This window comes from Anopheles darlingi, chromosome 2, assembly GCF_943734745.1.
Source record: "Anopheles darlingi chromosome 2, idAnoDarlMG_H_01, whole genome shotgun sequence".
NCBI classification, from domain to species: Eukaryota; Metazoa; Arthropoda; class Insecta; order Diptera; family Culicidae; genus Anopheles; species Anopheles darlingi.
In genome coordinates, this window is record NC_064874.1 from 27,922,823 (window position 1) to 27,939,402 (window position 16,580).

General features: G+C 48.1%; 3 protein-coding genes across 3 annotated transcripts in view; 1 reads left to right on the forward strand and 2 right to left on the reverse strand.

Annotated features, from left to right (window-relative positions):
- Nucleotides 1–4,059: 4,059 nt before the first annotated feature.
- On the reverse strand, nucleotides 4,060–9,115 carry LOC125949492 (uncharacterized). The gene is made up of 4 exons (XM_049676591.1): nucleotides 8,803–9,115; nucleotides 5,045–8,711; nucleotides 4,855–4,945; nucleotides 4,060–4,767 (listed from the first exon to the last, which is right to left on the reverse strand). The coding sequence occupies exons 1-4, from the start codon at nucleotides 8,820–8,822 to the stop codon at nucleotides 4,691–4,693; spliced, it is 3,855 nt and encodes a 1,284-aa protein (XP_049532548.1). The 5' UTR covers nucleotides 8,823–9,115; the 3' UTR covers nucleotides 4,060–4,690.
- A 143-nt stretch (nucleotides 9,116–9,258) lies between these two features.
- LOC125949522 (nicalin-1) lies at nucleotides 9,259–11,964 on the reverse strand. The gene is made up of 4 exons (XM_049676645.1): nucleotides 11,531–11,964; nucleotides 11,266–11,453; nucleotides 10,294–11,100; nucleotides 9,259–10,216 (listed from the first exon to the last, which is right to left on the reverse strand). Exons 1-4 carry the CDS (start codon nucleotides 11,697–11,699, stop codon nucleotides 9,725–9,727), a joined length of 1,656 nt encoding a protein of 551 aa, XP_049532602.1. The 5' UTR covers nucleotides 11,700–11,964; the 3' UTR covers nucleotides 9,259–9,724.
- Nucleotides 11,965–12,983: 1,019 nt separating this feature from the next.
- Nucleotides 12,984–16,580, forward strand: part of LOC125959155 (meckelin) — a 5,467-nt gene continuing 1,870 nt past the window's right edge. The window contains exons 1-3 of the mRNA XM_049691965.1: nucleotides 12,984–13,128; nucleotides 13,443–14,197; nucleotides 15,924–16,562. Coding sequence (XP_049547922.1) covers nucleotides 12,984–13,128; nucleotides 13,443–14,197; nucleotides 15,924–16,562 — 1,539 coding nt within the window. The remainder of the gene's footprint in view (nucleotides 13,129–13,442; nucleotides 14,198–15,923; nucleotides 16,563–16,580) is intronic.

The following is a 16,580-nucleotide window of genomic DNA, read 5'->3' on the forward strand; positions in this document are numbered from 1 at the left end:
CTGAATCAACGAAGTGCCGTGAGCGAATGATGGCCGGTGAGAGGCTGCCATACCACGATGGCGATGGGCCATACCACGCAATCTCGCGCTCGCGCAATCCATCGGCTGCATCACCAGGCGCCACCATCGTCCCGCTGACTCCGCACCACCGACAACATAAAACTGAGCATAACCGTTGGAGAGAGAAAGAGAGAGAGAGAGAGAGAGAGAGGAGAGAGAGAGAGAGAGAAAGAGAGATAGAGAGAGAGAGAGATAGAGAAAGAGAGAAAGAGATGAGGCGGACAAGAGACTGGCGTGCGTTTGCCAATCTGGCCATCTGGATTCACGAAACAATAAAAAAAAAACAGAAGAACCGCGTGAAAATAAACAAAAAATAAAGAAAATCGTTTTTTTTTGCAAGGAAAAGAGCATCCCGCACGCCAGAATATTGTGAATACTTTTTAAAAACACGGCAACGATCTCGTCCGAACGTGGCTTGGTAACCGGAATACAGCGTTGCGAATACACTCGTGAATCACGCAGGGAAGGTTGCCAGCACACGTGCTCGCACCACCGGATTGCCAATCCCCACGTTGCCTTCCTGTGTGGTTGCACGGCTGTTTAAGGCCCGTTTGGGGCCACCACAAACCAAAGTGCATGTCATTTCGTTCCGAAAATCATAGCCTGCGATGTTGGGGTGCGATACGAAGTTCCCGATAGATAGGAATATTAATTGAAAAGTTATTCACAATAAACACATGAATTTAACCACGGACTTTCGATGAACTTGGCCGCCTTGAGCAAGACTCTATTGTTAGTAATTGGATTAAAAGGTCCGATTAAAGGTGCTTTAATTGCTCACATTAAAGCAATAAACCATTGGTACTTTAAGGTACACAATTAGATTGATTGAACAGTTTTGTGATAAGGATTTTATGGCATTTTATGTTTACGACGGCGAACACTTTTAAATAAATTAAATAAATTAAATTAAATCTAGCTTTTCTACAGTTTCTTTTCATCCCCAGGCAATTCGAACGGCATTTTATTGAGTAAATATTGATTTGCTAATACTTTTCCATTGATACTTGTCTTCTGCCTTCGCACTATTTTTCGTGCAAACTCTTGGCCAGTTCCATTAATTGATTATTTGAATTGTTTTTATTGAGACTGATTACTGGTGGTTAAGGTTCCATTCCGTAATTGCTATTCTATATATAATTTTAAATAATTAAATTAGCGAAAAATCATCAAAAATTTCACTATTTTCAGTTCAAATATCCCTCAGAAAAGAAAGAAAATGGAAAAGGAGAAAAATCATAACGATAGAAAACTATAATCTTTATATCTCAGATGATTTTATGATTCTCACAGGCACCCCGTATTTATTATGCGCCCAGGGTGCTTTGAAGAATAGAGAATTGCCCTGCTGGTGAGAAAATCTTGAACTGAACCGCCTCGTGGGTAGGATATGTTTACTTATTATTCTACATTTCATCGCTCGGACGAAAACAATTTGAATCTCAAGATTCCGCAGCACTCCGCAAAATATGACCGATCTATGCATTTCCAAGGCTTTTAACATTTCGAACCTCTCGAATTTCAAATTTGAAGACTAATATTGTTCTTTCGGGAGAGAGAAAGAAAAAAACGGAACCGCCACTTCAAGTGCTGCTCATCGCCTGAATTCTGCCGGCAGCATACTGTACACGTGCGTTCCTGGAATTTCGTAAATTCGCCGGTTTTTGCCGGTGAATAGCGGGAGTAACTGAGACCACCGCGACGTTTTCTTTATTCGCAATATTCATTCTTGAGACGATCCCCGGCTATTGTTCACTCGATACTTCTGGAAATCCAGCCGTACGGAAGGGAATTCCAAGTGAACTAGCTGTTTTGCTTTAACTCTTTTCACAACAGAATACCTTTTTTGTGACTCCCTTCTATTACCTGGGAAAATGAGTATTTCCATCGCACAAGAAAGTGTGTTGTTTGAACGTTTTACGTCCATCTTATGTGGAAATTCCGTTCGAAAAAGGGGTTTTCGTTGTTCGGAACACGCACAGTAGACGCTTTATGGTCACATTCCGCGAATAAGTCGTTAGTGAATGCATAATATGATCTACTTTTGCCCCATCTGCCTAAACTCTATGATAAACAACGGACGTAAACGTGATTGCCGTGAACAAGGTACAGAATCCGAATAGTGTCTCAGGCTGTTATCGAATTGTAGCATCAATCTGCACGTTGCAGCTGGTTAATTCTGTATGCTAGCATGTGCTTGTGTAAATCCTCCGGTGACCGCGACTATTTGTCTCGTTTTGCGATTGAACATTAATGCGATAGCAATTGAATTCAGGTCTCGTCTGTGCTGCCGATTTTGCTGAGACCATCGAAGAAGCGATACTTTTAGACGTAAGGCAAAGTTCGTACACGTGCCGTGAGTCGATTGTTTAACCAAAGGGTCCGAAATCCTAAGTGTCGCGTGGGAGACTGGAGGTGTTGTTTGATCAAATTACCGTGCAGCATCATTTGCGCTGGAAAGCGCTTCTTCCAAGAAGTATGAACCCCACTGCACACACTGGAAAGAGGCAACGAGCTGAAGCGGTTCTGGGCCAGGTTAGAAAGCTTGTTCATTACCGCTGGAGGCGTGAGATGAATTCATTAGCGAGCGGCCACCAGACCAGACTACGGTGTCCATTAGCAGCAAAATAGGGTCTCCCGGTAATAGGCAGACGCGAGAACAGTGGAACATGCTGACGGTATTCGTAACACCACGTGGTACATCCGGACTCCGGTGCTCGTGCGGGGTCATGCTCGCCTCGCCTACAAAAAGTTACCGTTGCCGAGGGGTTACTTTTGCCAAGCTGTTGAAGCCTATCGTACCGAACCGAGACACCCCGTTCTAGACAACATTGCTCCCGCTTTTCGGTTCCGTCTCGCCCCGGAGAAGGTCAGCCCGCGTGACTGCCAATGGTGGGGGGGGGGTGTTTGTGCGGTGAGCGGTCTGATACGCGAACCGGAGGCTAATGCCTCGCACAGCGCATTAACACGTGCGTGACGGTCGAGACCGTGCGGTCACGTGTTTCGTCGCTGGAAACTTAAACATCGAAAGATTTGAAGAATGGTGAGCAAAAAGACAAAATGTAAACGTAAAGGTGACACGTATATGAGGCTAGCGAATTTCACCGGACAGGGTTTAACCCGCGGTCAGCTTTGAAACATTGACCGTTCTTCATGACCGTTCATTGACTACGAAATCAGTTTTAAAGTGGCGCAGCATGATCCGTTATAGCATTTGAATTGCAAGCAATGCGGTTCATGTTTCGGTTCTCTGTCCGAAAGGTTAATCGAGTGCGATGCATTTCAATCCTTAAATTTGTCTAGCTGAGGAGAGAACAATTTTGTTTCCATTTATCATTGGAAATATCTTCACAAACCATGTATCTCTTTGAGGCAAATTGTATCAATTGGAATCGGTTTTGACCGCCCTGTAATGTCGTTGAATTTTCCCACACTTTTCTTTGAACGTTTCCAGCTTCTGGAGGACCAGGTGTTCTTTCTCGTACGGCTGTTCCAAGATCAGCCAGGAAGAGTGGGGATAGGCAATAAATCAACACTAGGAGTTAACAGAGGCGAGAGAAAATGAACGGAAAATCGGGGAAAAAGCGCAGCAAGCGTATTTCACTACCGAGTGAGCGAGGCTCGCGTGGTGTGAGAGAGAAATGCTACACGTGTCCAGGCATGGCACACTCGTGCGTTACATAATGATGAGACATTCTTCGTCATGAAACGCGCTAGATTGTAGTGCGGATCGAGCGAAATGAAGTAGGAGGAACGACGACGAGGTGCGGATGTGTCCTACTTTTTTCGGCAGACGACTGAGAGCGCACGTGCTGCGGTTATCTGCCCTGAAGGTGGATGAAGCTAATGGAAAGAGCTGGCTGGATTTTAATTTTTTGTCGTCGCCACAATCCACCACGTATACAATCCTACGCAACACTTCTTAATCGGGATCGGTTGTAAAGATTAACTGATGATTCAAAAATAAAGAATAAAACTTGTTAGACTGATTTTATCCACTTTTACTGATACGCAAACGGCAGTTTATTATAAAAAAAATACACGAATGCAATTCATTTATTACAACCTAACTCAACAGTCTTATGTCCGAGTTTTTTGTTTATCATATATAAAGGCAGTCGAGCCGTATGTTTCTTATGTTTCGTATGTAAATCTTATGTCCGAGTTAAATCAAATTCATTGCTCTATTCCTCGTTAGCGTTTTGCACATACCATGCTAACAGTTATAGTATGTATTAAATCAGTAGCTATCACTTCACACAAAACAGAATCCAACAAATGCTACAGTTAGCAAAGAACCGCCGCCCTTCGATTACTCTTACGAAATGAAAGGACTGTTAGACGCATACTGGGACTGGTAGGACATTACCCTAATCATTGATCAGTATTTAAACACTTAATCCAAAAATTTTTAACGCTATTCCAAAACCCAACTGTGCGGATATATTACGTTCTTTGAATTGATGTTTAATTGATCGATGTTTCAACACAGTTCCCTTGCAAAGTAGAACGTTAGAAATTTTCCAAAAAGGATTTATTAACAAACCGCAGTGTAAATCCAAAAATAAAGGTAAACCATATGTACTATCTTATGTCAATGGATCGGGCGGGCCCTGCAATCCTGCTGCCGTTATTCCGCAGCTACGGCAGATTTCATCATGAACATCAAACTCGTTTCGGATGTATTTTGTATCTGGTACCGAGTGCCTGTAAGGAGAAGGAACACATAAGATACGGAAGCTCATTAAGAAGACTGATAGGAAGAGGGTTTGAGATCGCTCCTCGCTTACTGACCAGCAGGTAGCACGAAGAAATCGCCTCCAACGGCCTTGGCCTCGATTCCGTTGATAGTGAATACAGCCGTACCGTTCAGTATGAGAAATCGCTGCAACGAAGATGGACAATAAGGGGTTTAGCATGAGGGATATGTCTGAGCGCAAACTCTACCTGCCACTCGAATCGGTTTCAATCGCAAGCTACTTACCAAAACGCAGCCCTTGGCTCGCGACGTCTTCTTCTTGGCGTTCGGCAGCATCCGGATGAAGCCGAAGTTGTCCGTTACCGAGAAGCTGTAGAACGAGTACTCAATATCGCCGGAACGGTCGAACATGAGGTGTTCGACTGAGAAGTGCCGAAAACCAGGCTTCTCCGGTGCAGGGGTATTGGTTGGCCGGTCTTTCTGCGACTCGGTGAGGAACATCATCCAATCCAGAACGCGCCTTCTCTCGGCCACGATGTCCGCGGCCGTACTTCCTTCTTGCAGGGAAACATTGGAGCATTGCGTGGTTTTGCTGGTGCTTGGAAGGGCCGTGTCTTGTTTGCGTGGTGCGTTTTTGTCTGCACGTGGGTGGTTGTCCGTTTCATCCCCGGTGTGCGACACGCACGTTGCCGACGAAAGGCCGGAATCGAGTGAAAATCCATTGGGTGAGCTACCCATGTGGGACAGCAAGGTGGAAGAAGAGGGAGGCTGTGGACGCTCCTTTTCCGATTTGGGCGATGATGAAGCGACGGACGATGGTGATGATGGTGGTAGTGGAATTCGAAAACCTTCCTTATCGATCTCGTTCACCGGTTTTTGCTTTTGTTTCGGTTTCCTACCCCTCTTTTGCACCTGCCCCTCCTGCACGGGTTGCTGTCGTTCGGTCGTCGCTGTCTTTGCTGTCTTGCGTGGTGCTCGCGGTGCCTTCGGTTTATTGGCTGTCTTTCCGGTAGCCATTTCAGCTTCGCGGTAAAACCGAAGCACATCTTTGACCGTTGGCTCCCGATAGTTTGGCACATCGTTATGCATCATGATTGGATTGCGCTTTAGAACATCCTTCGCCAGTCGTCTGTTCCGATGGCTACGTCGAACTCCTTCCTCGGGAAACAGCGGGCCATCATCGCTGTTGGTTCCTTCTACTTGCTGGCGGATTTCATTCGCGACATCCTTTAGCTGTTTCAACTGGCGTGTCTCATCTGATCGCACCATTTTCTTCCATGGCTCAGCCTTTGCGGTCTTTGTGCGCTTCGGTTGACTGGGCATACATGCTTTCTCCGGAGATTCCACATTCTGCTTTTCCGTCACTGGCGGGGGACTGGCGAGGAGGATCATCGGGGGTTCGGGCTCCACAGGCGGATTGATGCAAGTGGACAGCGTTTGCTTTACGCCGATCATCCTTTCGATGGTTCCGTTTGAAAGACGTTGAAGACGCACAGCTACAAGAGGACAGGTGATCGCCGAAGAGCTTACACTTTCAATGGCACGGGGCACCGGTTCTTGCTCTCGTTCCGGCGCCTGTTCCGGTGGCTCTAGTTCCGGTGACGGCACAAGTTCATTCGGTTCCTCATCTTTCCCGTCTCCCAAGTCATCGACAGCCATCTCTTTAATGAACAGCTTCCGTCGCTCCTTACCCGATTTTACCTTCTTCGATCGCTTAGGAGCGCACGTCTTCTCGATCGCTTTGAAGTAGGATACTGCATCCGGATTTACTGCAGCTAAAGTGGATCGCTTACGTGTTAGTACTAGCGTACGGCGATCACCTTGTGACGGTCGATTTGTTTCCACACCCTTGGCCACTTGGCTGCTCTGTGACCGATGTATTTCGTCGACGGCGGCAAGCATATTCATCGATATATGATCGTGCGGTGAGTTGACGCTCTTGATACGTATCGCAGAATTATACGGTACATTCGCTATGGCACCATTATGCTCAGCCTCCATGGTACGCGCTTCTACGGTCGAAGAGCCGTCCGAAGAAACTCCCGAAGAGCTTTCACCATCATCCGTCGGAGGCATATTGTTTCTGTCGCTTTTACCATTAGCGGGCTCTTCAACATCCGAAGCAGAATTCGCATCTGTTTCGTCGCAGAATGCCGATGGTGGATCGAGAATCTCGTGCAGAATGGGTCGCGGTGTATCGATGTTGGTGATTGGAATGGGTTCCGTGTTGGGTGAGGTGGAACGTTGTACACGTTGTTCCGTTACCAAATGCTGAGTGTCATTGGTGCTCGGTATATCCTCGCTATCCCAATCCTCCATGATCATGTTTATCGTATTGCGATTGGTCCGATTGCCTGCCCGCGCCGTTCCAAACGATCGACTGATCGGTCGCTCTGCATCATCCTTATCTGACCTTTCGACGGTGAGCGCGATGGGTGATTCCCGAGCCTCGGCATTTCCGTGCGCTTCGATACGATCGTGTAATCTCCTGTTGTCATTTGTTTCGATGCAGGGTCTAGTAGGATCAGGAGATTGGACCATGTTCTCGCGGCTTTCTTCTTCATGATCGCTGGTTTTCTTTTGCTGCTCACCGATAGCCGGCTGTGATCGCACTTCGACAGCTGCTTGCACATTACTTTTCGCTGGTTGAACCTTATCCAGCGGTTTTCTCGTTTCTTTCGTAGCAATACTCGTAAAAACGACAGCCGCTTCGTCGTGCTGCTCCTCTTCCTCACTCTCATCAGATGTTATGTCCGAGTTATGCGGCGAGCAAATATACGCTGGCGACACGTGTCGAACTTCGTACAACTGTTCCGCGAAACTAACATGTTTGATGGACGAATCGGACCCAGTTTCACTTTCTCGCTTGAGAATGGATCGACGCGGTGTCGAGAAAACATCGTCTCTTTCCTCCTTCATAAGCGTCCGACGTACCGCAGATCGTGGAGATGATGATCTGCGGAAAAGTCGCAAACCGCTGAGTGGCGTTGAGATGGGCTGATGGCTTCGGTGTACTGGACTGGGGGTTTCAGGAATAACGACCATTTGCTCCGCACGGGGTGGAGAAGACAGGACATCGTTCTGCTGACTAGGTATACCGTCAGCTTGATCTTGGGTGGCCGGTACGAGACAGCTGATACGTCGTTGTAGAGAAGAAGGTGAAACTGCGGAGTGACGTTCTGGAGCAGCTGGAGCAACTGGAGCTGGAGCAACTGGAGCTGGGCAGGGAAGCTGGAGAGAAACTGGAACAGGGGAGCGACGCTGGGGAGAAGAAAGAGCACCGAGCTCCGTTGGTTGCCGATCGGGTGCATCCAATTCGGGGGAATTTAGTTCTGGAATTGGTGAGATGCTTTTACTGAGACTCATGAAACTCTTGCCAATTCGTTCCTGCTGGTTGTGGCCAGTGATAGGCGTACTCGAAGCTATTTGGCGCAGTTTCTCGAACTTTAAATCATTCACACGCTGGCACTCCTTCAGCAATGCTAGGCGATTCAGATCCAATTTGGATGATTGTACCCGTGACCGGAATGGACTGCCTCGTCCCGGAGAAGCGGCCGTAGTGGAAGGCGAACGCACCCCTTGCTGGCCAGTGTCGGTGTTACGACGAGGGCTCAAAAACGATGGCACCCTGTTTTCATTCTGAACGACTGTAATCACTGCCTGGGACACAGCCGGAGGTTCAGTGGCGACCACCTCATCAACGGTCGCATCGCTTGCTCTTGCGGACTCTGGAGAGACCACCGCTGGTGACTTCGGACTTACTGGCACTTGTATCTTATCGAACTCAAACCGTACTTGGTTGTCATCGTCATCGAAGAGCACATTCAGCCGGGGTCTTCTAGATTTGCCATCTTGATTGCGTATATACTCGATCAGCTTGTTCCCGCTTGATGAGTCAAGAACATTTTCCGGAACCAGACCATCGATATCCGACAAGCGCACCGGTGGGAATCTGCGTGCGATGAGCGATGTGCCATGAAAACAAGAAATGGAAACAATTAAACACTCGGTTTATGGGGGATGAAAACTTACGAAAATCTTACTTTCCACTCGCGAAGGCCATAGTTGGGAAAATAATCACATCACCGTCGACAAAAAAGGCAGTTGACGACAACGGATCGCATTGGCGCGCTCTAGCACACACACACACAAACACACGCACAAACACACGCCAAACTGGTTTTATGATGCCCTCCTCCGTGCGCAAACTGCGTAATATTTGTCTATTTGCCAACTAGCTCACTGGTACTGTATGGCCAAACACGATACGATCACGTAACACAGCAGGGTTTCTCAAGCAAGATCAACGCAAATTTCGCGAATTTTGTTGTGGTAACAAGGACGCCTCGATTTTCGTTCGGTTGGAGATCGGAAAACCGTTAAATAATGCTGCATGGGTCGTTTGATTTTCTGCAAGGGTTCACGTGACGTCACTTTCGATGAAAAGCGGTTTGAATTTTCGATGTTTTTGTTCGTGGAAAAGGAAAATCGTTAATGAAAAATTGCACAAAAAGAGTATTGCCCACTTTTCCTACATTTTGCTCGAATCTATAACAAACCCTAGATTGGCAAATGATTTTATTTGGTTTCGTTCGGTTCTCTAGCGTCCGGTTCAACTACAAACACGACACCCAGCAAACCGAATCAAGAATTTACTACCGACGGCCGTGACGAGGTCCACCCCAGCTCAAATGAATACGAAGCCGAATAAATACAAGAACGTAACTAGTATGTTGTGAACATAATCGCAAGGATTTCTGATTTTGTTTTTGTGAGTGTGTGTTTGTATGTGTTGTATGTGTGAAAGGTGCCTGTGAACGACTTCGAACGGCAGATCGAATCTCAACGAAGAGCTAGCTGGCTTAACAGAGGGCCCATACTATCGCCATTGCACTACCTAACAAACAGGGGGATCGGGAGTGACACGCACCTGCGCGTCCTCTGACCCGCCTCTCCCTTCCACCTCTAGTTCACTTTGGTCTTGACGACGGTCATGCGACACACGAAACCGTACAGCTTGGGGAAATGGAAGATCGCGAAGTAGATACCGGTGAGGTAGAGTGCAATCATGCAGGTGAGGAAGAGATCGAACGGTGCCGGCTTGACGCTGTAGATGTTGAGCAGTGCGTCCCGGTCGTCGTACAGCATAAAGTCCGGCTCGCGGGCATCCGGTTTGTCGTACGTTACTTTCACGTTCCGCAGGTACTTCTCGAATGCGTGTTTCAGATCGTGGTTCTGCTGCGTGGAGGCGATTTTCAACCAGGGCAGAATCTGGTCACGAGAGATCGCCATCGAACCGGTGAAGATCTCACCGGCCGCTCCATTCTCCGCTGGCACATTGTAGATATGGCTGGCCAGTGCTTCGGCGATGATCTTCACATTCCGCTCGAGTGCCTCAAGCCGTTCCTCGGCCGTATCATCCTCGAAGATGGTGTTCCGAAGTGGATCCTTATGGCCCTGCAAGAGAGATGTGTAAACGGTCGACGATGAAGAAACCGAAACTTATAGCCCGGTGGCCAACACTCGTTCTGTACCTTCACATTCGATAGCGTAAAAGCGGGCATTCGCTTCATGCTAAACCGTTCGTGTTCCCAGGCGAGCAACGTGTCCGCGAGATTGATCTTCTTGTGGACACCCTCGACCGTAACGTTACCGTAACGTTGGGCTACGGTACGAAGCGTTTTGTAGAATCCACTCATTGCCGTGCCCTCCTTTGGGGGTTTGGAAACGTGCATATAGAGACTGTCCTGTGCCACGAGCTTACCGATCGTGTCGAGACACACGACAAACTCGGCATGCTGGATCTGCACGTTTTCGTCCAGGTTGGAGTCGAGCCACTTTTTCATGCCCTGGAAGTTTAGCAACAACCCCGACTCGGACACGAGAAACATAAGCCGGTACTTGGGTATACTGGCATGCAGTTTGCTGAAAAGCTCCACCAGTGTTAGCAGTATGGCCACATCGGTATTGCTCTGCCGTGTGTTCGTCAGTCCGAACGTATCGAGATGTGCCGTCACGATGATGAGCGGTAGTTTGCTGTCCGAGTCAATGGATTTGCCGGGTTTGCTGGGTGCCAGCTCGCCCTGAATGATCGGAATCTTTGACTGCTTATTGATGGCGTGCGAAGCGCCCGAGATTGCTATCTGATACCCATTGGCCGACACTGAACCGAACATTTCGCTCAGGGCCGACGGACGTGCGGGTGCGTTTGGTTTGTGGCTTCGAACGGCGGTACGTGTCACCTCGTCGATGATGCCACTCAACTTGGGATCGTACCGCGAAAAGTACACGGGGATCGGAACCTCTTGCATCATCATCGCCTGCTCCAGCAGGTGAATGTGCTGTGGAAGAAGAGAAATGTGGAATATTAGCATCAGGACATACCCCGCACCGATGGTCGCATCGTAATCGCATTAGTGACGAGCGACAAAATTAGAGCCTTCAGATGAATGCGAGGCTATTTATAATTGGCTTAGCCAACGGCCATTCGCCGGTTTCTTACTGACCTCTTTCTCTTCCAAGCTGAGGGCTGCCGTGTCCTCTGGCAGTAACACCACCAAACCGCCCGCTTTGGCACGAATCTCTCGGAAGTGGTCGATGGTCATGTCCTGTAGCCGGGTCAACACACAGTGCCTCGATGTCTGCCAGGTGTACAGGGATTTGGCCTCCAGGTTCAGCGCCGATGCACGACATCCTGGAAAGAGTTCCCGAGGTCCCGGTTATGTTAATACATTAATGCTTCCATTAATTAGGCCTCCAGCACTTGCTTACCGTAGGGAACACCGTGGACGTCGTACTGTGACATCCGCTGCACACCGAACTCGCTCGCCGCGAGCACCGGATTCGAGGAGCAGATGATCAGAATCGGTAAGGTGATCAGCAGGTAGTACGGTAGTCCCCCACGGAACAGGTCCGCAAAGTTATCGGCCTCTTCGAACATGATCACCGCTCGCTCTCTCTCTGCCCGTCGACTTTTGCACCGATAACCAACACAAACTTTCACACAAATTGTGAGTCTACCGGACCGGCTTATCACGGTTTCGCCAGGGGAAACTGAACGCCTGTGGTCACGCGGAGCGCTGGAAGCCAAATGGGGACAATTTTATGCGGGATTTCTGTGACGAAATGGTCGGCAAAGTAAAACCTTGCCGTCCCTAAAAAAAACGTGGGAAAAAATTAATAAAAATCCATCTGCGCGCACACAAGAGCACACATACAGCGGGTACACACACACACACACACGACGGCACTTTTCTGCCCACTCAGCCGATGCGACCGTTTATGAGGCCTGACTCAACTCTCATCGATGTTTCTCCGCGATGTTTTTTTGTTATGTGCCTCGTCCTTAAAATGTAGATTATTGCTATTTTTCCTTCGCGTTTCGCCCTGTTTAAAAACAACATGAAATGGGTAAAAATTATGGGAAAATGGGTATTTTATGTTACATAAAATCACCCCATCGTATTATTGTTAAACATTTGCATAACACTGTGTCGATACCCGATTTTGAACACGTGTTCGCCAACTGAACTTGTTGAACATAAATGGAGAAAAGGATTGTAATAATCAGCGTAGAAACAAGGGACAGGAATCAATAGAGTTCGCAGAGAAACGGCAATATCAACGGTAAACCTGTTGTACTTATCACTCATTCAGTTGCTTGTTGTTCCTATCACGTGCTGTAACACCACTACAAAATTGTTTCGATTGCCGGCTGCAATTCGCATCTTTATCAGCCTTAAATGATCAGATGTTCGTCCTGTATACACTCACACAAATATTCCGAAACACATGCTGGAGGGTCGAGCCTCCCTTCGATCCGCGCGTTGGTTATTCGCACGCCCCAATCACCATGGCGACCGGAACTAAACAAATCCTATCATGTTTACATGCCCCCAAGGTGTATAATAGACTTCGACGGACACTACTGAGCATCCACTGGTCCAGTATGCTACCGAGTGTCCTGGTGGTCGATACAGGTCCACCATACCTGCTGTCGTCCTGTACGCCCGTCCAGTGAAAGGTCCACTGAAAGTGAAAGCCACCAGAAGGTCCGGCCGTTACCGTATGATGCCGGTGCATTTCCGTTAAACTAGAGTGTTAGTGACCGGTTGTTCGGGCAACTTCTTGGATAGCACAGCACAGTGAGATAATGGATAAGTTTTCACTAAAAATCCTGCTATTAGTGGCACTGCTAGTGCTCACGTGTGCCGATAGGTTCGCGATGGCAAATGCCAATTTTTACGGTTCGAACGATGAGCAGCTGTACGCAACGCCGGATGATTGTCGAGCGAATGAATATTACGACCTCATTTCCATGAAGTGTGCCTTGTGTGATGATGGACTGCATCTAGTACCGGCCAAGGATAGTGAGTATTTGGGACGCAAATTAACCTACGTTTGTTTAGAGTTTTTGAATTCTGCGCCCTCCAGCTTATTGATCCAACAAACGGATTGTCGGGTGGTCTTGAAGTTCAACTGCGTTCAACTGCCAGACAACCGTCGGGGGGACCTTTTAAGGGTGCTAGAGGGTGCTAAAGGGTGATAGGATGCCTGTTCTTAATTTTTGAACGTTATTTCATATTTTGAACTACTGAAAACCGCATTTTACAGTTGCACCAGCTGCAATCTAGGATTCGCATCGAAAAGGTCACTCATTTCTGTCTTAACTTCTTCGCCACAGAACTGTCCTGCACGTGCAACGACCAGTCGGTGGCACTACGCGACCATGACAGTGCCCTTCAGCGTCCGGTTTGCCAGAACGTAAGTGAATTCTTTGCTCAATTCGCTGCCACGGAACGGTTCGATACGGTCAACTTTTGCAAAACCATCCAAATCGGGATCGTTAACACGACCAAGTCGCTGCGAACGGTCTTCCAGCGACGTCGTACCTTTCCACCCGGCACCGAACGTACCGTGTGCGAATGTGATTCAAAGGCCAACATACTGTACGCGGAGCCGGATTTGCATGGCGATGTCCATAACTTCTGTGTGCCGCATGTGCTGCTGCGCGACGTCCAGAACTATCCGACGTTCAGCCCGAGCCGGCACCTGTACCAGAGCCGGCAGAATGTGCAGCTGTACAAAAATATCAAGTATCTAATAGTGTTTTGTCATGTGATGCGAAGCATGCGACACTGTCAGCAGTTGGCAAATTTGTGTGTCCTCAGCTTCTACAGCCTCGACCGCTACTCGCCCTGTGCCATTTTCTACGCCTATCAAACGTATGATGTGACCGGAATGGGTGCCGGTGGAGCGAGCATTCCCGGTGTGGTCAGTGCGAGCCAAAGCTATCTGGCCGGTGATGGTGCTGGTGCTGGCGGTGTTTCGAAGGCCGAACTCGTGCGTCCCGGGTTATTCTATCGCCGCGGAAAGTACGTCAGCGAGCTGCTCGAGAAGTATCTGGATTTTGAGTACGACAATCGGCAGGACAACCAGGTAAGGCTTAATTCATCATATTTATCCTTCTGCCTAAAACATCATTTCAAACCATCAACACACCATCAACAACAGTCTTCCCCTTTAGTGCTTCTCCGCAATATGTTATCCACCTAAATAGAAACCCCCTTTCCTGTAGCTATAAATTGAAAATATGTGCCAGAGTATGGCGTGACATTGTCCGGCAAAAACACAAGAATATGAGAAGGTGGTGGTGCAGAAGCAACTCCTTTTCATTAGGGGAGGCTTGGGCGTGCGATAATTTATGCGTAGCTAAATAGTAAATACTACGATACCGCCGCACGCTCGCAGTGTAGCAGGTTAAGAAATCGTAGTAACCTAGCCTCATAATCAGATTGTGAGTCACCATATTACACGATAGAACATGATGAGGAGAAATTCAGGTCGGTAGGGTGGACACAACGAATGGACCCACTTCTTTACAAACTGGACCTAAAAATTAAGAAAAGGACGATGAACTCTTAACGACGGATCCTCGATGGTACAGGATCCACTGACCCACTATTTTGACCCAGTTCTGGGAGAATCTGAAAAGTTGAAAAGCCACTGCTGACTAATTAGTTCGTGATTTGCATACAAAAAAGTGCTATTATATTACACACATCGCTTCCCAGGCAGAGGCACACCGAGGCTATGGTGTTCTGACCTTAGAGCTGGAGTCGGTGTTTCTCGCTGGAGCCGGTGTTTCAAACTGTGGTACATCGGAATCGATAGTAAAACGATTCTCGCTTACCCCTCGAGCTGAAGGTCAATACCAACTGATCTTCTTTAATATTTGATCGAATCACAACAGCCCATTGATAATGCATGTGGTAGGGTGCGTTTCTGTGAGTGAGCGCACAGGCGAGTGAACGGTCCGGTGTATAGTGTATGGCGAGCAAATTGAACATCAGAACGCCATCAATCTTGATTGCTCATAATGGCGATGTACGGTGATCCTTTAACGAAAATGCTATCCATTTGTTGAAAAACGTAGACTTTAAAGAAAGGAAAAGTTAGACAGGCAAAACGGTTAGAGGATGTACGGTTTCGATAAATGGTCGGAAACACGCACGATCGTAAGCTCGCCTTGATGGCGGAAACGCCAATCACTTGCCCCACGATGTAGGGTAAATTGAACACCCAAATTCTAACCGGATTATAGCGTAACACACTTTCTCGGAGCACACGCCGGACCCACCAATGAACCGGTAGCTCCGGTCGCGTAGAATAGCTACTTGAGCACCCCAATATGCAACTAGGAAAGGGGACAACGTTTGGGGAAACGCTACACGCTGCAATCTGTGCCACCATTATTAATGAATCCTGTTATAACACTTTCATGGGCCAGTAGAGCGGGACACTGGGGCACACCTCAATGGTCATGGAGAGTCATTTACGTTCATTTGTTCGACCATCAACTAGCATTGGGACGCTTGGAAAAGGTTTCCCTAGACATTGCTAAATGATTGTTGCCGCAGCACCGTATCTTGGTTAGGGCGCCTTATCGACGGTTCTCGATCTACTTCTAGTAACCTTTAGTGTACTTCACTTGAACTTCCTTTTTTAGTGCACACATTATCCTAGCGCACGAACATGCAAATGCCCCCCAGATGGTCCCATGCACATATGCACTGCACGCAGCTAGCAGCAAGGTTGGCCAGCAAGGTTGACTCGAGAACCACAACCACACCACTTTCCCTGATCGATTACCGTGATTTTACAGCTTAACAACACGCTCAACCTGACGCTCGTGAGCTATGATTTGTCGGGCCATTTGCGACAATTTCGCGAAATGCGTTTCCACGATCTGAACCTGTGCGAGCGGTACGATGCCAGTCAGGAGCAGCGCATCCGGTTCGGCCAGCGCTACCACCGATCCTGTCGGCTCAACTTACCACAGCTGATGCACGATTTCGCGCAACCGGAGTTCCTGACGCTGTACGTGAATTACTATGAGCAACGGGTACGGCTTATGCGCCCGGTCCCGGTGCACATTCGGAACGCCTTCAGCCAGAACACCGACCCGGAACCGGATAGGTGGCAACTGGTGAAGCGCTTTCTAGTAGTTGATTCCGTTTCCGGTGCGAACGAGTTGGCAAGGCAGGCAGCGAAATCACCGTACGGACCGGTTGATATGCGAGGCCAATATTACTTCATCCGCTACGTCAAGAAGGTGCACGTTGAGCTTAAGTTGCATCCGGATCACACGAAGCACCCGAATCGTGTGTCGATCCCTTTGATACGGTTGGAGTATGGGCTGCTCAACGTTTCGGTGACACACTTTCCGTTCTTCGGGCAAACGGTTGAGTTCGAGTTTAACGTATCGTTCACCAAGGCTTACAGCTACACTTCGCTGCTTGAGGTTTGAGATACGATTCTG

Coding starts and splice junctions, on each gene's coding strand:
- LOC125949522 (XM_049676645.1), bottom strand. CDS start 11,699: ATGTTCGAAGAGGCCGATAACTTTGCGGACCTGTTCCGTGGGGGACTA. Junction 11,101..11,265: donor TCAGCTTGGAAGAGAAAGAG/GTCAGTAAGAAA, acceptor CTTCTTCCACAG/CACATTCACCTGCTGGAGCA. Junction 10,217..10,293: donor TTACGCTATCGAATGTGAAG/GTACAGAACGAG, acceptor TCTCTCTTGCAG/GGCCATAAGGATCCACTTCG.
- LOC125949492 (XM_049676591.1), bottom strand. CDS start 8,822: ATGGCCTTCGCGAGTGGAAA. Junction 8,712..8,802: donor ATGGCCTTCGCGAGTGGAAA/GTAAGATTTTCG, acceptor CATCGCACGCAG/ATTCCCACCGGTGCGCTTGT. Junction 4,768..4,854: donor TTTCTTCGTGCTACCTGCTG/GTCAGTAAGCGA, acceptor TTCTCCTTACAG/GCACTCGGTACCAGATACAA.